Here is a 24010-nt window from a genome sequence, read left to right on the forward strand (position 1 = left end):
AAAATCTAAAATCAACCAAGTAATGTTCAATGAACTTGGAAAGTTCCATTTACACACAGGAAGTTTCCACCGTGTCTGTTTTCTTCAAGAAGGGTCTGGAGAGTTTTAACTGTCAAACCAAGGCATGCTCGAAGTCTGGAAACATGATCATGTTTCTTTAGAAATTGATTAATTGAAACCTGATCAGTTGAGTAACTCACCAATATGAATTCAGTCATCATTTCAAGTCAAGTTTAAGTTTTATTAAAACTAGAAATTTTATGTTGAATTTGCTAATAATACTTAAGCACACATATTGATGTTAATTTGATTACAGAAGATGAGCTGATTCCACTAAATTCCTGTATGATGTTTGCCAGTACGCCACCAGTTTTCACTTATCCAGAAATATCCAAACATCTGGTGGTTGGATTGGTACAAAACTTCGTATGTGAAACATTTGCAGTCAAATGTCTGTATCACGTGATTTTTAGTAGAGCGACTACCGGATGGATTGGTTTCCACAATGTGCACCTACATCGATAACTTCAACACTAAGAGATAATTATATGAGCTGCACTGAATTTTACTTTTAATGACAAGTACTACATCTTCAGCCGCACACTGTGCTTATCTTACAAAACCAGACAAACCCCAAATACACAGAACATCTTTTATTTTAGGCTACAGTGTGACTTGAGAATCCGTTTCACAGAGCAAAGACAAACTGTAGACACTATTAATGAATTTTACTAAAAAAAAATGACAGTCCATTTAGATTCCTCTTCAATACTACACAACAATATGAAATATACATTATGTACATTTGCTCAGAGCAGGGGGGAAGCGCTCCTCACTTACACTTTACACAGATGTCGTACAAGCTGAAAGACAGAGCGGGGAGAAATCTGAGGACAGACTTTCAAGTAAAAATGGCCAAGAAAAAGTGCCGACAGTGAGAAGAACATTTTGTAGTGAACAGCAGAAAATTTGAACAGTGTTGGTCACAATATAATACTCCAGTGGCTCGATAAGCAGATGCAGACAGTAGAGAAGAGAGGTAAGGTATTCTGTAACTGTATCAAAATGGCCTGGCACATCGCACTGCGATGCACACAGTGCAAAAATAACTAGATATATATCACAGTATTCAAACGGAAGAGCAGAACTGGGCGATCCAGTGAGTGGTGTCTTAATGTTCTTAAATGTACCAAACAAATCAGATGAAACTACTGTTAACTCACGTGTTCATACGGTAAAAAATAAACCAAATGACTGAAAAATGAAAACAAATGAAAGCCTGTATGCTGGCAGGATCACTGAATGACACCACCTTCCTGCCAAACACAGACAAACATGACAATACAAGTAAACTTTGAGCTCACAGAGTTGGCAGTTTTGGTTACTTTACATGTAATGCTGTGAATATGGAAATTGTTTTTCTAGTGGAAAAAGGGTAACCTTGACCTAAACCTAAATTTTTCGATCACTATGTGAAACCATACTGTTGCTTGCGTTTTTTTTCTACCCTCTTTCATTTAACGGGGACAGGTCCGAGTCAGTCACAACAGGCAAAAAGCAAAACTTTCAACAATCATGCAGTTATTTCTTATCAATCACCCTGTAAAAAAACATATTACTTGCATTGTTATGTGTAAACCTGGAGCACCTTGTCCTACTTCTCATTTTCCACTCTGGCCTCTTGGACAAGCAAGAAAGTTGCTTTGTCTCTGGATACTGATCTAATGTCAGTTTTAGCTTTTCCCCCATGCAGAGGGAGAACCGTGAATTGAAAATATTATTCAGCTAATGCAATGAGAGGACATGTGTCAACGTACAGTATGTGAATTAGATCGCAGATCTGTGCCTGAGGGCAAGCCCTTAGTCTCTCCTGAGCATAGTGGGATAAGGGGCACTGGTGTGTGTGTGTGTGTGTGTGTGAGTGTGTACGTGGGTGTGTGTGTGTGTGCCTGCATGGTAACATCCCCCTCCATTCACTGGCCTTCCTCCTCGCGTAGGAATTGGAAGACGGATGAGAAGTCCTTGTTAGCGTAGCCGCGGGAGCACATGACTCGAAAGATCTGGTGGGCGAGGGAACCCAGAGGGATGGGTGTCTTGGTGTTGGTGGCAGTGTTTTGAGCCAAACCAAGATCCTAGATAAAGACACGCAGAGAGAAAGAGAGGCTGAGTGTCAGATAGGTGGACTAATACAATAATCTATTTTTGTTTATCTAACAGCGGACAATTCCATTAGATTTGGTGTGTGTGTGACAGAATCGCCAGGCTGATGTATGCAGAGCACGCACTGCAGTGTATTAATAGACACACAGATGCACTAAATAATACACAGACACAGACTGACCCAGCTAATGCAGTGACAGTAAAATAAAGTGGCACACAATAAGTCACAGATGGGATGGTGTAGAGGAGAGCAGGACTATCACACAGACAAAAGAACAGTTAAAAGTGAGACAAAGCAAATTATAGGGTTGAGAGACTGAGAAAAGGAGACCAAAAAGAAAAAGAAAGAGCAGTAGTATTAGCTGAAACAATTATTCAATTAGTTGATCAACCGAAAATTAAACGGCAACAATCTAGATGAATCATTTAGGTCACGTATCCTGGGAGAAAAAAAAAACAAACATTTGCTGCCTTTAGTGCCTCAAATGTGAAGATTTGCTGCTTTTCTCTGTTTTATTTCATTCTAAATTATGAATATCTTTAGATTTTGAATTGTTGCATTGAGTGAACAAGAAATTTGAAGTCAGCTTTGGCTGACAAGGAAACCAAAAAAAACAAAACAAAACAAGAAATTAATCAAAAATGAAAATAACTATTACATAGGAGAGAGTCACAGGTGATGGTGAAGATAAAGAAAATGACCGGGAGCAGGTTGTACCTTGGCCATTAGCGTGGTTCCAAAGCCGCCCTGGTAGTTGTTGGCTGAGGGGACTCCCTCCATGACACCAGGGACTGGGTTATACGTGTCGCTGGACCAGCAACGACCTGAGGACATGTTGAGGATCTTTGTCAGCAGCTTGGGGTCCAAACCCAGTCTGGGAAAAGGAGAAGAAGACAGAGGTCAGGATCTCCTTCACACCTGGCAACAGGGAAAATCATGGGTCCATCATTAGTGTGAAGCAGCCAAATTAGGTAGATAAACCTAGCAGCATTCTCTGGTTGAGACCAGGGCTGAAACCAAAGTCTTTCTTTCCCTCTAGCTCTGCAGGTGTAAAGGTTTAGTGTGTGTCCATGTCTGAAGGGTTATGTTTACTGGCACACTGACATAGAAGGCAAACTTTTTACAACATTAGCCGCTGAAAGCCCACAGAACTTTCTCTTGTATGAAGTGCAACATAAATGTCTCCGAAACAGGAGCATATATCTATTATTACAGATTCTTGTGTTGAAGATGAATACGTTTTAGTCCTTTGGTTAATGTTCTAATTCAGAGCGACTCCGTTTGAGGTGGAAAGCTGCTTGTAGCGACAGAAAAGGGAAGAGGAATTCTGCTAGAAGTAGTGCGGACATGGGACAGATGGGATGGAAGTGATAGGAGCGCTGATTATGGAATCAATTTTCAAAACGGAGCAAAAGAGGAACATGGAAAAAGATGGGTGTGGGGCGGCTGGTGATTGTAGTGACCCCTACTGAACCTTATGCTAGGCTGTGACCATTCCTCAGTGTTAATGGCTGAAGGCTTTGTAATGCTGGCTAATGCAGTATTGATGTTTACCAGCACATCTATCCTTCATCATCCCTCTTTCATGAAAAAAGAAAGAGGAGGAGGTGGAGGAGGAGGAGAAGTGGTTAAGCAGCACAGGGGAGCCATAAACCTCACTGTCAACATACAGAAGTGCACTCTTACTTCCTTGCTGCCCCATTTTGCAGCAACCCACTTTCATATGCAAAAGGACAAATCTCCAGGCTATGGGAAGAAACAAATGAGACCGAGAGGGTGCAGGCAGGCAGACAGAAGCAGGGAGTGAAACAAAGTGCCAGCCATTACAGTAGGGAGGGTGTAACTGTAGCGTCTGTGTCGGTCGTTCAATCTGCCTGTGTAGTGCAGCTTTTGTATATTAACAGTTTAAAGGCCAGTGTAAAGCTGACCACATCAAGCCCTGGCTGCCTCAGTTCACTGTTACTTATGGGCCTGTAACTCTATTCTGCTCTCAATATGACAATTAAACCATCATAGGTCCTTAAGGCCAGCAGCCTCCCCCCCTCCCTCCACCTGGCTCTCATTCTGCCATTACTACCACAGTTTTTATTAGCTGTCTACTAACTAATTAAGAATGGGAATTGCATTTACACTCTCTCCGTGTCTCTCCCTCCTCCCTTACCCTTCGTCTCTATTGTGTCCGCTCAGCCCTCTTGTGTTTTTTAACAAACTGTTTTGAAAATGTGGCATAAGTGGCACTGCATGCGTGTGTGTGTAAACGTGTTTTAGCTTGCAAATTTCTTTTTTAATGGCAGTCTCTCTGATGACGGCTTTTTTAGCTTATGTCTGTAAGCATCCCTTAACCATCCTGCCTCCCTTCTCCTCCGCCTCCACTCGCTCTCCCTCTCCTCTTCCTCCCCCTCATCTTCCCCACTGACACCTCCCTGTCTGAGGACTCTGGGGGACATATGTTTGACATCTCGCACAAACCCCAGCTCCCCCCATCTTTCCATACACACACGCACACACAAGCAGGCAGCCCCTCCCTGCGTTCTGGGTCAGCAGCTGAAAAGGTTACTGGCTGAGCTACAATAAAGCGCGTCCGAGCGCGCAGATCGTTTGTTATAGCGACCAGAGACGCTGACGGGGAGCTGTTGTCCTCTGTTAACGATAAATCAATGAAGTTCCCCTCCTGCTCCCATCACACACACACACACACACAACCACTCACACACGCACGGCAGTGGTTATTAGCTGCCGCAGTGGTGTTGTTCCTCGCCTGCGGTAATTTGCGTGGAGAAGAGGACATGTCACGCTTTAACAAGATTGACATGGATAAACACACAAAGACACGGACGGTGAGAAGAACGTGTTGCTGTGTGATGCCGCTGCAGATTAAAGAAATTCGAGAGGGATGGAGATGAAAATAAGAGGGGAGGGTGTTTATGTGTTTATGTGCTGAGGGAGCTCTAGCAGGTGCAGTTCATTTGCAGCGCCGATATTAACTGTCTGTTTCATTGCGATTAGCTTCTCATCCTCGTCCGATGCCACAGGAGAGGAAGCCCAACCCGTTCCCCATTTATTATTACATTAAAGAGCTAACGAGCACATATACACACACACCAGCATTTACTGTCCCATTTATAGAGGCAACAAGCACGTTTATCATCCAACTTTAATCTTCACCGGAACATATGTTCACAATTCATTTAAAAGCGGGAGAGATGTGTGTCTGTGTTCATGTGTGTGGTGGCAAACCTATTTCCGTCTCTCAACACAAAGGGTTGTGTCTTGTTATACCCTTTGATTCACTCGTCATTCTTCCCATAAACTGAATAAAAGGGGCAAATATGTGAGCGTCTGCTTGTGCTTCAATGACAGTGACTGCATGCCTCGTATGCATGAATGAGTGCAGGTACACAGGCGTGCAAGGTGAACCGTAAGCTGTAAAAGCCTCATATGCCTCCTTGGGCCAATAGCCTCTCTCGTCTTTTTCCTCTCCTTTCATCTTCATGTGCATCATTAAAACAGCTACTCTCTGCAGCTTCTCATCCCCCTCTTTCACTGACTGGTTGGCTGCATGCAAAAATTATGGCCGGCGGAAAAGAGGCAGAGAGGAGAGACGAAGGGATTAAAAGACAAGAATAAAATGAGGAGGTAAGAATAAAATGAGGAGGTAAAGCAAATAGGGATGGGGAAAAAGCAGAAAGAAAGGACCGCAGAAAGGCAGGGTGTTTGTGTATGTGGGTTTGGGAGGGTGTGTGTGCGCGTGCTCATAATTGTCATGCGTGGCCATTCCTTGCACTAAGAGAACGTCACGCTCTGTTGGAGACGGCCCCAGCTTCCATCTGAGATCAACAAATTAGCTCCACGAACAGAACTGTGTGTGAGAGTGTGTGTGTGTGTGTGTGTGTGTGTGTGTGTGTGTGTGTGTGTGTGTGTGTGTGTGTGTGTGTGTGTGTGTGTGTGTGTCAGCCTGCATGCACAGGTAAGAAGAAACACACTCATCTGAAGAAAGGGCAGCTCTATCAGGCCCAACTCCAGCATGATAAAATGTTATTGCCGTTTTCCTGTAAATTGGCTGTGACTGCTCGGTCTCCTTTGTGTCGGACTGTGCCGCCTGTGTGCGCGCGCATGTGCGTCTGTACACATACGCCTAAGAGAGCGTCCTCTCTGCATAAGAGACCGGGCCGCAATGCAGCATGGGAGATTTACGGGTGTGGGCTCTCTCTAAACGATGACAGTCTTTGTCAAACCCTATAATAAAGCCCTAGAGATTGACTAGTAAGAAGGAGGGAAACATGGTATCACACACACACACACACACACACACACACACAGATTCATGTACGCACACACGATCAAGACTGAATACAGGTCATTTTGCAAAGACGTAAGAAAATTATTCACACTCAAAGTGAAGGGATGCTGTAGTTACTATTCCTGTCCTTTCTTCATATACATTATAATGATGTGCACAGTGAGTAGAAGTTGTTGTAGTTTGGTAGAAAACTGCTGTCTTCAGTGTCTGTGGATGTAAATCTGTGTGTCTGTCTGTGTGTGTGCGCGCCTCAGAGACAGTGTGGCAATGTGTAAATCTGCGTTGCTCCCTTAATGCCTCCATATTTCAGAGGCCTAGTGGGGGGATTTATGTGCGACTGCTCATGCCAATTTTCCTCCTCTGTCTCAGCACAGATAAATCAGCTGCACTAACACAGCTGCACTGTGAGGAGAACAATTCACGCACATACATACGCACACACACACACACACATACATACACACAACTGGGCGACCACACCTTTTAAGTTGCGGAACCCATAAAAAAAACACACAATAGTATCACAGTGAACAGAGGAAACAGTGTATTATTGACAGGTGATATGTATAACTATAGTAGATAATAATGTGAAAAATGGACCTGATGGTTTAGGCGAGGTAATTCATGAGAGGGATAATCTACTCTAGAAAAACTTCTATCCTAATCCCAACATCCAAAAAAAAAGGGAGATTCTGAAGGGAATCTGTACCGTGATGACTAAGACACTTGGATGCTAAGACACTTGTTTCACAACTGTCCAGCATCCTTCGGTGAGCCAGATACTTCAGGTCATATCGAACTGCTTTGGTTTAACTCAGAAGACTTCATATCCCATCATTCTCAGCCTCCTGTGCCAGGACGAGGCATGATGAATGATGGGATTTCTAGGCGGTGCTCAGTGACAGGGCTGTGACAGGATGCTGGTGAGAGCTCAATCAGCAGATGTAAATCAGAGTCTGTGGCTCCACCCCCTCATCCATCTCTTTGACTTCGGGGCTGGGCTGACCCCTTCACACTTCCATAAACTACACTCACACACACACATTTTCGAACCTGTATTGAAGTAGTAAATTACGGCCACAGTTACAGCCATATCACTGGCACAGTAATTGTGTTTATAGTGACGGCTATATCTAAAGGCTAGGTTGAAGCCAAATTCATGCGTGGCTGAAATGCTGAAGCCTTAAACGTGCCCCCTTTAAGTTCATGGTGCTCATACTTATAGCAAACACCTGGAAACGGCAACATTTTGTTCAGTTAGGAGAAAAAGTCTGTTGTTCCACACCCCACATCTGTGCTCTACCACTAACTGTTATAGCCACATTAGCCTTGCCCATGTCAATCTAGTGTTTCATCCTTGTTTTTTTCTTTAGGATAACAGGCAGGAAGGAGCTCAGTGCAGCATTGGCTGACAGTACCTGATGCCAAGGTTCATGGTCTCTGCGGTCCCAATCATCCCGATGGCCAAGAGCATGTTGTTGCAGATCTTAGCTGCCTAAAAAGCATTGACCAAAAAGCAGAAAAAACACTTTTACTGTGTGCGTATAAATGAGGAGGTTTGCAGGACAGTATGTCATACAGAAAATAAACACATTCAAAAGGTGCATCATAACAAAACCATAATCAAAAGATGATCCAGCTTTAAAACAAAGTGCCTAGATATATCTTCTACTGGGATATTTTGCATGATCATTCCTGGATTCATGAGGTGAAATCTTTATTTTGTATGATTTATTTATTTCTCAAAACAAGTTATTTTAATATGCAGGATGCTCAGGACGAACTGTACCTCATGTTTAAAAAAAGATGGTTTATTGATTTGGAGTGCGAATGCAAATTATGAACATATTGTTCATAATTTACTATTGTAGAATTAATTGTCTCACTGAATAGAGGAAACATTGTTTTTTATGTGATTTAGATGAGATTGAAGACAAAATCTTTTCATTTTAGTTAAATGTCCATCTATGATGAGCTCTGCTTTTCTTTCAGTGAAAGAAACTAATCATGGATGTGCATTAGGGGTGGGAATCTCTAGGCACCTCACAAATCAATTTGGGCTACGATGCAATTATATATCGATTATTGATGCATATTCATACATCAAGATGCATCAAATGTTTGATTTCTATACATGATTTATTTGTTCTCAATGTGTGACGACAAGGTACTTTTAAAACAGTCTCTTTGTTGTGATGCACAATTAAAATAAACAGACGAATTTACTGTCTTTTTCTCTTATTAATACAATGGCACTAACAAATGGAAGAGATAGGTCAACAGGAAAGTAACATTTGCCAATATATTTCCAGCACTGGAAAGGACCAACAACAAATGAAACAGGAGTGTGCCTGTAGCAGCATCCTTGTATTAAACTAACGTGGACTTACCCCCTTTTCTTAATGACTGCATGACTTTAGTTTTGATTTTGTTGTAGAGTGTGGCTGTTGCTGTGTTGGCAATGACTGTGTAGGGGTGTGAATACTGAGCAATACAAGATGCGATCGAGTTTGAGATTTGCTTCAGCCTTTCCAAGTTGGGTTGAAACTTTAATATCACTTGTTCAATTGCTCTCTGGTTGGCAGGAACTACAACTGGCTGTTTGTCCTCCAAATCCAGGTGGAAGAGTGAAATATGGTTTCTCATGTTTGTTGTGTTCCCAAAATATCTTAGTTTAGTTAAACACAACTAGCACAGAGTGAGGCTCTAACCCTAACCCTGTCCAGGTCCCTTTTCCCTTCAACTTTAAAGAAGCTAAAATGCCTACATACACAAGGTTATTCAGCCAGTATCCATTTCCAGGTGCTCACACTTGGCCATCTTCACCAAAACTAAAGGAGCACCCTATCTTAGAACATAAACACAAATTTAACAACATATTTATGTTTCACCATCCATTTGGATAAGAATCATAATGTCAAGAATTGGCTTTTAAGTTTCCAATTGTGTGTGTGCGTGTTGGCATGTCTTTACCTGTCCAGTGCCAACCTGTCCACAGTAGACAACATTGGCTCCCATGCAGGTGAGCAGTTCCTGAGCAGCATTGTATTCCTCCTCCACTCCACCGACCATGAAGGTGAGTTTGGCCATGCTGGCAGCACCGACACCTTAACACACAACACATGTGTAAACATAGTGATGAGGTTTGCTGAGGTGTACACCTCCTGTACTTGATATGATACACATACAACATATCAATCCTTGGTCAAACCCCTACCTGTGGACACACTGCTCACATTATACAAGGCTGAAGTGCGAGTTAAATTTTACAAAACTGCTAATAAGACAAATAATAATTGAGGACAAGTAAACAGGTGTATCCAATTAAAACATATGGATTTACCACACAAAAGAACATAATATATCAACCACTTGACTGTTTCCAAACTACCAACTGTGTCTAAAAGGTCAGCTGTGTACTGTCCTGTGTGTGTGTGTGTTAGACTCATAGTGGGACAGGCGTGTTAAGTAGTGGTGCACCAGAGGGACTGAGGTATCTTTAAAAGCCGATTGTTGCCATCATCCACTGCACAACCCTCGTGGGAGCCCTTGCCTTTTGTCCTGTCACCCTTACTCTCTCTGTCTCTGTCTCTGTCTCTCTCTCTCTCTCTCTCTCTCTCACACACACACACCAACAGCTGTGCCTGAGGCCAGCCCCCCTCATGGGGGTATCAGTGACAGGCGTGAGGGGTAATTAACTTTACACTTTATCATGTTCAATTAGGCGTCCCTCCCCATGCCTGATGGCTTAAGGAGCGTGCCATGTTGTAGGAGGCAACCTCACCCCCCCCACTTCAGCCACTCCACAGGGTCCTTAATGCAGAAATAACCCCCTTTTCAGAGTGGGTTGGACCCAGCCGGCCTGAATCTCCTCTTCAGTGTGCCTTAAATGCTTCATTGACTGGCCCCAAACAAACACAATGAAATCTAGTAGACAAAAAACTGCATACACACACTCACACAGGAGAAAACAAAATATGATGCTGACCTCGCACACTCAGTACTTAACACAGTGGAAGTAATAAAGGCTGTGATCATGCACGCAAAATGACAGACTGTTCAGTTCTCCAAAAGAAGGAAAGAAAGACAGAGATGGGAGGGGAGGGAGGGAGAAGATTTCTCTTTAGGGTGTCGTCTAGCTCTAATGAAAGGCCTCTTAATAGTGAAAGCCTAATAATGTCAGTGTTAATAATTAAAAGGGAATAGCTGGGAACCAAACAGCTGAAATCACATTATCAGACTTCACTGCAGAGGAGGAGGAGAGGAGACTTACTGTATATTTATATACCTCATAAACATAAATATACACCTCTTTCCCCCTCCCCCCTCTTTAATTGGCTATGCTGTCAACTGTATGATGATGCCACTACACTGTATGTGTGTGTGTCAGCGCTGAGCTGTCAGAGGGTCATTAGGGCCATATAATGAAGCCCAAAGCCCACGCTGCGGCAGCTGCCTATGGACACACGCTCAACATAAGGCCACCACACACACCAATCATACACACATATGGTCCACAGACCACAGACATGATAGATTCAGTTCCCTTCTTGTTACTTTATTTTGACTTTTTTAAATCTCGTTTATAGGCCTCACTTAACCAATCTGAGTTAGTTTTACTTTAATAAAATGAGGGTTTTTTTAGTAGTTCAGAGATGGTTGACATAGTATTGTTCACTTGACCAGCTTTAGTTAAGCATCATAGTCATACAACTTTTCATCATTATACAGTAATTTTGAGATTAACAAATAAATAATAACTCAAGTAGAGTTTTTTAATTACAGCATGGAAGTTCAACTTGTAGTTCCACTTTTTTTCAACATTTCATTTACTTGCTTTTAAGCTTCGGGCCGAGTTCTTCCTCTCAGAGACAAATACAAACACACGCATAGAAAGAGCATTGTGACAACTGCGCTGGTTCATTAGTGGAGATCACTGTTCACGGACGACTAAAGAGGAGATTATTGATATCACAGTCAACGTGCTGATCAATATATGTCACTAAGGAGAGAAAGAAGGAGAGCGAGACAAAAGAGAGCAAGAGAGAGAGAAGTAGAGAGAGATGTTGAGACGACAGCAGAGAAGGAAAACGATCTTTCTCTTCCTACCTCCCAGCATCCCTCCCAACTCTCCCTCCCTCAAATTAACTAATCACCCATAATAAGCTCTTATGATCTGTAGTGGATTTCTATAGGCAGTGACACTGGGATGATGGAAGATCCTTGTTGGTGGAAGAATAACACATCATTAGCATAACAATATGTGTGTGTATGCACGTTGGGGGTATCAATGAGTCTGCTCATTGTGCACGGGCAAAAGTGCATTTGTGTTTGCGTGCGTGACATGGACAGTGTCTATGTAGTGTGTGTGCTTTTACCGTGTGTGTGTGTGAGTGAGTGTATTTGTGCGTGTGTGAGGGGACATCCCGTTCTCGGACTGGTCCTGTCAGAGACGGATTAAAGAGGAATCCTAATGAGGCTTCCTCAGCGCCGGGTCCGCCCGGCTCATCCATCCCTACGGGAGTGACAGTCCTGGATCGTTAGCACTGCACAACTACACAACGCCCCCTAGGGGGGGAGCCAAGGTGTGTGTGTATATGTGTGTGCGTGTGAGTGTGTGTGTGTGTGTGTGTGTGTGTGTGTGTGTGTGTGTGCGTGTGAGTGTGTGTGAGGGGTGGGGGGCACCTATGATAGAAGATACCGGGTTGAGAGATGGAGAGGAAAGAGTAGAGGAAGGATAAAAACACAAAAAAAGACATCCACAAGAGAAAAAGTTATGCATAATATAATGTCACACCAAATACTACTTAATAAACTGAGGATTATTTATGGAAAATGACAGCAAATTCAGAATAAACAACAAAAGTGCCACTCATATGCGTAGCAGACGATGCTTTCATGTGAAATAAATCCCTTGGGAAAGAACCACCTCACTTCTATGTCACTTTCTCTCATGCAGCTCCAGGGTCAGGACAAGTTTTGGCTGACTGAGGAGTGGGTGCCCACGTTCTCACCCCCAAATCACACAATGCAAATATTCTCAGAGCATGCTGAATCTGGCTGGACTATTAATGAGCTACTCTGTGGCTTTTACTTTGTAGAGTGCAAGGGTGAGGAGGAGGGGAGGAGAATCAAAGTGGCTCCTACAGTGTGTTGTATGACGTATGAGGAGGCTCTGCACAGTGTGTATATCTGTGTCTCCCTGTGAGTGTGTGGCCCGTGTGCAAGTTAGCTTCAATCCCGTTTCAGACACATATATACATCTCCTTCATCTGATCTCCTCGATTAACAAGGTTCAAGCTAATAAGCAGGCAATCAAGCCCTATTAGGCAGATGCTTAACAGCAGGATTCGACAACAGGCATTAACGATGAACATAAGAGGGTGAAGCTGGTGGTGTGAAGGCAAAGGAAGATCAGAGAAAAAACTTTGGTTTGTCGTGTTTGTAGTGAACACTGAATTCATTAGCACTTCTTTCATTACACACAAAAGGATCAACCAAAGCAATTCATGACAGCCTTATAACCTTTTAAACTAGGGCTCTTTTTGAAGTGGTGTATGTATGTACAAAGTAAGTGAGAATGTCTGTGTACATGTGCATGCAGTATCTGTGTGTGTGTTCCTGTCTGTGTGTGTGTGTGTGTACCAGGGGCAGGTGCAGATCCCAGAGCCAGCCGCCAATAAGACGTCAGTTAGAGCTTCTGAGGCCGTGTCTCGGAGTTACGAGCCGCATGTAAACCAGTAGGCACTTTTTATTGGCGGTGGGTTTAAATTAAACTACATTTGTGAATATGAGGCTACGCAAACAACACACATACTTGCAGAAACACACGCACACACAAAAAAGGGATGTTCCCAGAGTTTGGTAATGAATGACGCATTTGACAACGTGCCACAACCCAACCCCCCCCCCCAAGAGAGCATAGGGAAAAACACTTCAAGCAAAACAACACCTATAATATCATTAGAGCTCCTCCAAACACCTCATTTCCTAAAATGATAATGTAGCTGCTCTCACTTCAGGAACGCCAGCAGAGATTTATGGATACGCCAGATTTCATGTCACACCTACAAGTCCAAATGCAGCTGGTGTAAACAAACTCCAGCTTTGGCAATATACTACACTGTTTGCTACTAAGTTTCTAACTATGTGCACATGTAAGGTTAAAGTTTTGGCTCGGCTGCAGTCATCTATAATTCGGGCTGAAAAGAGCCTTCACACTTAGCAGTGAAACAGCCTTGAGTCAATGGGAGATGACTGCATGCAGTGTAAGCCAGTGGGGGTAGGATGTTTACAGGCCAACAACGCAGCCTCATGTGGTCCACCATTATAATTACACCCAAGGGCAGATCTTTTTCTAAAACAAATTAAAAACCCAAACAGGCCCCGTAAAAAGCATAACGGATATCAAGTAAATACGAGAAACGGTACGAGGGTGCGAGTTAACCAAAATCGCTCACACACACATTAAAAAAAAAATCCGCACTTTCAATAGTTTATCTGCCAACTTTGCTAATGCTCCTCTGTTATGTTAAAAACAGACTCTTTATCGGCTCCAGTTAACGAGCGCAGAGCCATGAGAACTGACTCTCGCACACAAATACTCCATGAGAACCTCGACTGTGAAGGCGACTGGAGAAAGTTTGGGTTTCGGAAAAAAACAAGGGAAGAGTTAATTCAGTTTAGAAATGTCAACAGATACTTGTATATAAACGTTGCTATAGTTGCTATAGTCTTAAGGGTTCAGTTTGCAATGCCTGTCCATTGACCGCCAGGCCAATCCTCATCATCATTATCATCACTATCATCATCACCATCATCATCAGTAACTGTTCTATTCTGTAGGGGAGAGGCTGGTCAATGGTAGGTGACAGAGGCTGGAGGGAGCAGGAGAGATCCACAATCAATCCTTTCCTTGGCCCAAAGAGACTCATCTAGGATAGAGCAAGCTAATAATGATCCCCAATTAGGCTGTTAGCAGGCAGGAACCAAATATACACAAACACACACACATAAACACACTTACACACTCACATGGTTTCAGGAACTGTCCGTCATACAGATAGAGCGCTAATTCGCTTAAAGGTTGAGTGACGTGCGGTGTCACGTTTAGGCTATGTTTGACGGACATAGACTTTTTGTATGACTCATACACCAGCTGACTATTTGTCTGCACACACACACACACACACACACACACACACACACACACACACACACACACACACACACAGCAGATGACATAGGAGCAGGGATGTGAGAGCCAGTCCCCAGCTGCTGTGGGTCTACCTCCATCTGGAACATGGGCTAGAGCCCCCCATCACCAGCCCTCCATCATCACCATCCCTGGTCACTTTACTGCCCTGCACCCTCCCTCCTACTCGTCCCCTCATTCCCCCTCTATGTCACCAGAACCCGTCAGTGAGAGGCTTGTTATGCTAATCGAGTCTTTGGACCACTGACGCTCTCTAGCAGTGGTAAGCCATCAACATGACAGGCTGCAACGGCACCACCCCCCTGCCCATCCAACCTGATTCCTTAACTCAGTGTCAGAGAATCATCAGTAACCTTCACTAAATGGCCATCAGGCTCCCAGACTTATCTTCTCAATTAATCCCATTCTCAGACTGGATTAGGTTGGCCTGAGTGCTCTCTTGCTCCTTTCTTTTACCAGATCTACTAGTGGCAGTTTTTACACAGCTGAGTTAGGCTGGTTTAAGGCTTCTGGAATCACTCCCTATTTGTTAATTCCACTATATTTACTTTGTACCATTTTATAGAGTTCAAGTTCTCCGTGTCAAATTTATGCACAATGTTGCCACAATGAAATGAAAAAGTATCCATATCCATTCATATGTCCACTACTTTCTCCTAAAGATCAAAATATGAAATGCTTCAACTTTAATAGATATTATGTTGGGAATACTGAATGAGAGAAAAAGGGGCAGATTTCAGTCCAGTTGACACAAGAGCACAGTTAATACTAGAGCTGCAACGATAAATCAATAAACAGATTAGCTGATCGACAGAATATTAATTGTTAACTATTTTGAAAATCGATAACTTGTTTATTTATTTGTTCAAGCAAAAAGGCCAAACATGTTATTTCATCTTCTCAAATGTCAGAATTTGCTGCTTTACATCATCTTCTGTGATAATGAACTAAATATCTTTGGGTTCTGGACAGCTGGTTAGATGAAACAAACAATCACATTGGTCTTGAAGAAATTGTGCTGGACAATTTTTACAATTTTTAGAAATGTGGACCAATTTGTTGGACCAAATCATAAACTGAAGAAAATAATCGGCATATAAATTGATAATGAAAATAATTCTTGGTAACATCGGTCGTAAATAGTTTGTGATAACTTTGTGTAGAGGCAGGGACCATAATCCCTTGGAGAAAAGATTTCTTCCAGACATGTTTTAAGATATATCAAAATACTCTGCTTGAAAAGATAGTTAATATCTGATATGGCTTTTCCAAAAACAGTAAATTTACCTCATTAATAAACTCTTACAATAACATCTATTAGGGGTATCATGTTCTGCTACAACATGGATTTGCAATACCATCATGAACGTATGTGTGTGCTAATCATTGTAATTCAGACTTTGAGGGCCAATACAAAGCAGGATTCACTTTGAAACTGAAGTGAACTAATTGATATGGACCGCAAACTTAAATTTAACTTATTGAGCATTTGGTACATTCTGCAGCTAATATAGCTACTAGCATCTTTTGTAGAGCCGAAGGCTGGGGCAATGTGGGAGTATTTAATAATTAGGGTCAAGAGACAAGAGCAGTTGGATGTGGGAAACTGTTTTTTCATGTTGCTTTTCGTGTCGTCTCACATAGCCAGAGCTAATGTTATCACCACACTTCACACTGCAACACAAGCTCAGCTGCTTTTGTTTTTACAGGAAGTCCCCCTCTGCTATGTGCCGCATCGGTATGAGTGTTTGTTGCTACGTATGTAAATGTACTTGATAGACATGACCTGTGGTGCGCTGACTGTTGTACTTATATTACATACTTTGGGTTCAAATATATGTTGATGAGACACCTATGAGACACCTATTCATCCCCCTTGTCTAACTCTCAGAATGAGTCACATTACATTTGCTCATCAACCTACATTATGAGGCAGGTTACTCCTTCCAAAACAAACGTAGGCTTACACCTCATTTTCATTCCTATTTGCAGCCAAAAAACACATCAAATTAAAAAAAAAAAATATTTGCTTTACATTGTTAATAGAGTGAAAACAGGTGGAATCCAGTTTTCAGAGGAGTATCCCTTCTATTTTTGTAATACTGTGTCTGTAATGCTGTCCCTGAAAATGCTGCCCACCCCTAACATCTACTTCCTCTCACTGAAAAATCCAGAATTTAATCCTACTTCACTGAAAAGTCTTAGTGTGTTTGAAGTGTTCTACATCTTAAACTCAAATTTAAGGTGAGCACAAAGGAAAGTTTCCCCCTTCAGCAGATGAATGCGGGAACAGCTGTATCATATCAAACTATGCCCATACAACATTCTGTGCAGTGAACCTCAATCAAAGTCAAGTAACAATAAGAAAAATACATTTTTGAATGGAGGTGGACTTTAAGCATCAGTGATCATGAGTTACCTAAGAAACAGCAGTTTGAAGACTGTGTGATATGGTTAAAAGCTCCAGAAAAATGATTGTTTTGTCAAACTATCACCTCCAAGGTCAGGGAATGAACTTTAATGCTTTAAAGTTAAACTAAACAGCTTTAGGCAACAAGCAAACTAAAAAGTAATAATGACTTTCTGAATGTACCTCAAGTCTGACTATTTGTTAAGTGAAGGAAGAAGCGAAAGAAGCCTCAGGTCCTGTGTGCCTGGAGGGAGAAATAGAACTTCTATCAGTCAGCAAAGGAGTGGATTGGCAGCGTTGACTGACGAACAAACTGGTGCCAGCATTGGCTTGAACAAGCTCCTACAGGCTGGAGGATGACGTTCAAACTGTCTGCAAATGACACACTGCAACACTCAGGCTTCACTTTATGTGGTATGGATATGATTAGAGTGGTGTTGAGACTCAGCCTAAATAGGTAGTTAGCTGAGGATTATAAGACCTCGCAAACAAGCAACATTAGCCTGAGTACCCATGGTCCCACAACAGCTAGGCTCCTTCTTGCTTTCATTTGCAGCAATAGCTGACTTTCCCAGCGCTGGGAAAAACACAATGAAAGGTTTTTTAGGGCCTTTTTAAAGCCATCGTCCGTTAGCAATGTGGCAGCCCACCATGGGCACACAGACACAAACACAGGCATTCTGGGTAATTACTGCTAACGACCCCGCCGCTTGTTAGCCAGACCTCCTATTTTTGCCATCGCTGTGCCAACACCCTGGGTCCGTGACATCAGAGCTTGTTTTGTTGTGGGTCAACTTTGCATGCGGACACTTTTAATGACACCAGACAGTGGTAGAAGTGTGTGTGTGTGCAAGCAAATGTTAGCATGCCTGAAGAACCAGTGTCTAAGTTAATATAACTGTGCCTAGGAAAGTACTTGCACAGAGAGATTACAACTCTGTATGGATATGTGTGTGTGTGTGTGTGTGTGTGTGTGTGTGTGTGTGTGTGTGTGTGTGTGTGTGTGTGTGTGTGTGTGAGTGAGTGAGTGCCAGGACACAGCTGGGTCAAGCAGGGCTAAAGCCAAGACACTGGTCAATGTGTAAGAACGAATGCCAGAAGGGTGCCCATGAGAAGAAAGTGAAAGTTTTTTTCGATCGCTCTTTTCGAAAAGGGTTATGACTCCGCCATTCAGATCCCACGGTTGGCTGCCAAACCTCTGGTGACGCACACAACATACACACACACACACATTTCTGTGTAAAATACACCACCTCACACACCACACATATCAAAAGAAAAATCTAAATTAAAAATAAAAACAAATACAGAAACCACACAAAGAACAGGCTGTGTCTGCAAAAGTTTAAGAGTTCGAGAGATCACAGCAAGCCTGTGCCGAGTGTATTGTTATCCTCAGTGAACAAAATACATTTTGATTGGACAATGCCTTTCTTTAAATCAATATAATCAAGTTTATATACAAGATATAATAATATAATTTAATAATGATATCAATTTAATAGAAATATTATGTTATATAATCGCTTGTCTCTAGAGTCTGTCTGAGACAACAGCTGCTGTTCTAAAGAATTTTCTATTTTACCTTTATTTCATTTGTAAACATAAAGTATTAATTACAAGAATTACTAAGAGCTGATTTCATCGATACTTGTCTCTCTTGCCCACACGTACACACAAACCCCATGAGTATGACAATGCCCATTTGGGTAGGGTGCCATCTCCTGGTTGGAAGAGAGCATATAACTTCACATCTCAACCAGGGACGTGGAAGGTGGGGGTGGGGGCCTGGGGATGGGGGGAATGGGGGACACAGGTCTCTGTGACTTCCCGTGAAGTTGCCACATGATGAAACCCTCTTTCATGACATTCATATCTCACAGGTTTATCCTACCTTATCAAGTTCGTACCATCACCACCCATTTCTATTCCCTAGCTCAGAGTGAGGCTGCGTCTCTCAGTCTTATTAGGGCTGCAACTATTTCTGTTGCTATCCATCAATTAGTTGATTCTTTTTTTAAATGAACTGTTTCATTGTTTGGTCTATAAAACTGCAGGGAGTATTGAAACAGTTCCCAAGTTCCCAGAGTCCCAGTTGACATCTTTAAATTACTTGTTTTGTCCGACCAACAGCCCAAACCCCAAAGATTTTCCATTTGGAATAATATTAAACAGAGAAAAATATATTTCAGAAACTAGAGCTAGTGAATCTTTGATATCTTTGCATCATAAATTACTTTAATTGATAATCAGAATTATAACTGACTCTCAAAATTGCTTTTCAGTTACTTTTTAATTATCAAACTGGCTGTATGCACTTATGGATATGACTCGTGGCTGTCTCGAGTTGACACTGGGTGGGCGGGTGCATGCGGCAGTGTGCATGCGTGTGTGAAAGAAGAGTGTCTGCAGAGCTAGTTGCAGAGGCTAGAGGTAGCAGGTAAATCATTGGTCATCTCAGGCTAGTAAAAGAGGCTTAGTTAAGAGACAGGAGAGGAAGAACCTTCACAGAGGACTGCACACACAAACTGTCCACTGTCTATAGTATGTAAACAGTGTGTGTTAAGAGAGAGTAACAGGCTTAAGGCTCTGATCTCGCTGACTGCAGTCAGTCTGTTCTCCAGACGCCAGCTGGTAAACATGCCAGTGTGGGCCAAGTCTGTGTTTGTATGGGAGAGGGTGGGAGTGTGTATTGTGTGTGAATTGTGTAATAAAAAGCAAATAGAGTACAATCAGTGCTAGTACTAGTACTCAGATGTGCAGGATGTAGCATACCTTACCTGCATACCTGAGTGAAAAGGACTGTGTGTGTGAGAGAGTAAAAAGAGAGACAGAGAAAGAGAGAGAGAGAGACACAGAGAGATGGACAGTTTTACTGCGATGTGTCTCCTTCATGTCTTATCTCCCTCCTCTTCTCTCTTGCACTCCATGTGAGGCGCAGTTTCTCTCCTCTTTATGACTCTTTATCTGACATGAAAGGCACTAACATGGGATACCCGCCATTACGGCTCCATCAACATGAAAAGCCCTGACACGGGATTCTCCACTGCGGCTCAGCCCATTAAGGACGACTGGCGATCCTGTGCTCTGTCAAGAAGCCGTCACAAGCAGACAGCACCGACATAATGAGGACTTAAAACCTTAACCTTGCCTTTAAGACCCCTGGTCAAAAGCACCAATAAAACCTCAAGAGGGCACCTACTGGCTAGCCCGCTCAGTAATTACAACCCATGTCCTAGCACTAACCCAAAAGGTCCAATAGTTTAGATACACAAAAGAGTGTTAGACAGTTCAGAAATAAGGCTGAGGGGTCATAGGCCTAACACTACGATTGGTATTCTCAATTGGACAAACTAGCAACCTCTTTCTGCTTTTGATACTGACACCTCCACCTGCTCTCTATCCCTTTATAGAATGTCTGACTCGTGGCAATGGTGTGAGAGAGAGAAACAAAGCCTGCAATACCATTTACAAACAGGTAATACATGTATGTTTCCTTCCCTACAGTTAAAGCAACCACCGACTGGAATACTTTGAATATCTGTCATTATAACAAAGCAGGAAGAGCAAATTACAACAGTCCAGCAACACAGATCACAAAATCAAACATGCAGAGATGCACTTGTTTTCTTTGGGTGACTCATTACCTCCTGAAACTGGAGCATCCATGAACACGGCCCCCATCTTCTCTGCAGCGACCGCCATCTCTTTTGAGACGGAAGGGTCGATGGTGGAGGAGTCGATCAACAGCGTTCCCTTCTTCACCTTCCTGAAGAGTCCAAGACAAACAGCATTAAAACATTTTATCTGGCTAAGCCTTTCTGTTTAGACATTAAACACCTTGCACCTGTGCTGATTCTTTTTATAGAGGTAAGGTGGGGGTGTATGAATGCCACAAATGTCACAAACAGAGCCTGCGATAGAAAAGTTTGCTTACTTGAGGATGCCATTTGGACCTGTGTAGACTTCTATGACGTTTGGACTGGAGGGAAGCATTGTGATGATGCGGTCTGCTTTCTCTGCCACCTCTGCTGGAGAGTCTACTACCTGAATATTGGAGTCATCGTTACACAATATCATCATGGCAGCAGAACAAAATAAACACCTTCATGAACAAATACAGGCACATATTTCAAATTTAAATAAAGAAATGGAAAAATTTAATACTTATCAATATGGAGTGTATTTTTAGCCAACTTTTAAATGTCAGATTTAATATGTTAAATATTGCATTAAGTATTCAGATGTCCCTAGGTGTTATTGACTGACTGTTACCTGGGCACCAATGTCCTGCAGCTCCTTGCAGGACTCAGGGAAGACATCAGTGGCAATAACAGGATAACCGTTCTTTAACAGGTTTTTGGCCATGGGACTGCCCATGTTACCCAGACCAATGAACCCCACTGGTGTTTTTGATGCCATTGATCGTGATGACACTGAAGGAAGATAACAAAGATGCCATTAGAGGTGTGAGGAAAAAAACATGAGGCATTTGTTTAGCAACACAAGCACATGACAAACAGTTCAGAGAGGCTATAGGCAAACTTGTGAAATCACATACAGTAGTAGCACTGCATTATCTGCAATAATATAATTCTTACTTGCAGCTGATTAGTTTGATTCTGCTTACCCAATAAAGTCAAGGCACGTATAATTATAATAAAAAACGTACAGCCAGCTTTTGGCAGTCTGGCCAAGCTATTAAACACTGCTGCCTCAGCCAAGGTCCAGCCAAGGTCCAGCCAGGTTAACAGATACTAAACAGAGCAAGGCAACCAGACTGCCACAACAGGATTAGGCCTTGATAGTGAAGCCCAAACATTAAGCCTTACCTTAAACTCAACCTCTCAGTTTACACTGCAGATGCTACATTGCCTTTACTTCAGTGAGGACACTTACAACAATACCTTCAAGAGGATTCTGTATTCTCTAACATTGGTGGAAAATTACAAATACAAATATACTTTGTTTGTGTAGTTTAGACTCCCCACCAGTCAATTATAACAGAAGCAGCCCCTTGGATGAGAGGCAAAACATTTTCAAATTTCTACAACCAAGTCCAGTAACTTTCTCTTCGGATAACTATGACCTGGATGACTGAGAATCTTCTCAGAGATCTTTTGGTTAGCTTGGGAATATTGTTCCCGGACTTGACACATTTCACATTTCTAAGATATTTTTTCTCCAATCCTTATTTTCTCACCTGCTCTCTACATGGACCAAATGCATATGCATATATATGTACCCCATTGAACTGCCTGAATTTTCTCCTGATTAATAGATTCATTTATCATTTCTGAACTAATTTTAATTTTAGCATGTCATATTAGCATAACTATTCACTGCCACAGATTAATTTACTTTAATTCTGAGTTTTGAAGGCCACTGACGGTATTAAGTATTAAGGTAACTTTAAATACTGGTCAAAAGATTTAATACTTGGCAACTAACAGTTTTAGAGCTGCAACGATTCATCAATTAGTTGTCAACTATGAAATTAATCTCTGACTATTTTGATAACTGATTAATTGGTTTGAGCATTTTTTTTTTCAGAAAAAGTCAAAATTCTCTGACTCTAGCTTCTTAAATGTGGATACTTTGTGGTTTATTCAATCCTGTGTGACAGTGAACTCAGTATCTTTGGGTTGTGGACAACCTTGGGCTTTGGAAACACTGATCAATGTTTTTAACCATTTTCTGACATTTTATAGGCCAAACAACTAATCAATTAATCAATAATGCAATGATGCAATAATAACCTTGCTTAATACGTTCCCACAAGTGGGCACAGTGGACTTTGTACCATGACTGCTTTGTAAAGGTGTTTCCAGGGGAGAAGGGTAAGCTCTGTATTTGGTATTTTAGAGAAAATACCTTTATATGTTTTTTTTCCTGCAGACAAACTGATCTGATGACAGGAATGCCAGGATATACTTAAGAAAAATATAATAATGGTTCACACAACTGACCCCTCCAACAGAGAGTTACATGCAGTGAGGCAAGGGCCGATGTAACTATACTATCATGTCAGAGGTTCTTGAATTTCAAATAGCATCTTAACTAGGATCACTCAAACTAACACTAACTGTTACTGATTCAGAAAACATTATTGTGTCTGCAGTTTTAGGGTGGGCAGGGAGGAGTGGGTAGAGTAGGTGTTGTGGCAGTGATGCAATCCAAGGCTAATCGATGAAAGTGTCTAATGTAGAACAAACTGCTGTTTTGGGAATACCAAGCACTTGAAGAGGACTGATACAATCAGGACTTAACACGGATCTCATACATAGCCAACAAGAAATCATTCATTTACAATGAGCTCTTACTGGCCACAGCTTTACATTTCACTACGCTCATGTCCATTCTGCACATTGTCCGAACATACTACATGACTGAACAGCACACAGCAGGTGGCCAACTCAGGGACACTGTGTCCAGACTTGAACACGTAACTAGCAAGGGCACCAAGTATTCATACTTTGTTCAGAGGGCTAACAAGCTAGCTAACAGACTGGAGCAGAGAATGTTCCGCTTACATTTTCCTCTGAACGCGCGTTCATAAACGGAAAAAACGGCACAAGAAAACTGACAACATAAGCGAATACATTACCGAAGGCAAGGTCGACATGCTTATTCCACCTTAACAATAAATTTCGCGACCCTCTAAACAACGCAGCCATGCTTCTTTCCCCTTGACCTCGGCGTATGGTGACAGCTGTCAAGCTAGGAAAGCCAAACTGGACTGTTATGATTGACTGTGATTTCCGCCAATCGCAGCTCTCGGTGAGCTTTCGCAACCAATAGAAACAAGGCAAAGGCGGGATATCCTGTGCTTTTACTTAATTCCCTTTAGCCGCTTCTGTGAGTGAGTATCCGCTCTAAATTGTCAAAAACGTAAAATCAATTTGTTTAACAACAGTACATTAA

General features: G+C 42.2%; 1 protein-coding gene across 1 annotated transcript; it reads right to left on the reverse strand.

Annotated features, from left to right (window-relative positions):
• Positions 1–638: 638 nt before the first annotated feature.
• On the reverse strand, positions 639–23815 carry hibadha (3-hydroxyisobutyrate dehydrogenase a). The gene is made up of 8 exons (XM_041955505.1): positions 23694–23815; positions 21362–21522; positions 21024–21133; positions 20734–20855; positions 9435–9568; positions 7880–7956; positions 2879–3035; positions 639–2132 (listed from the first exon to the last, which is right to left on the reverse strand). Exons 1-8 carry the CDS (start codon positions 23761–23763, stop codon positions 1974–1976), a joined length of 990 nt encoding a protein of 329 aa, XP_041811439.1. The 5' UTR covers positions 23764–23815; the 3' UTR covers positions 639–1973.
• Positions 23816–24010: the final 195 nt, after the last annotated feature.

The sequence above is a fragment of the Chelmon rostratus genome, chromosome 16 (genome assembly GCF_017976325.1).
Source record: "Chelmon rostratus isolate fCheRos1 chromosome 16, fCheRos1.pri, whole genome shotgun sequence".
NCBI lineage: Eukaryota > Metazoa > Chordata > Actinopteri > Chaetodontiformes > Chaetodontidae > Chelmon > Chelmon rostratus.

Coding starts and splice junctions, on each gene's coding strand:
- hibadha (XM_041955505.1), bottom strand. CDS start 23,763: ATGGCTGCGTTGTTTAGAGGGTCGCGAAATTTATTGTTAAGGTGGAAT. Junction 7,957..9,434: donor GACAGGTTGGCACTGGACAG/GTAAAGACATGC, acceptor AATGCTTTTTAG/GCAGCTAAGATCTGCAACAA. Junction 3,036..7,879: donor ACCATGAACCTTGGCATCAG/GTACTGTCAGCC, acceptor TCCTTTTCCCAG/ACTGGGTTTGGACCCCAAGC.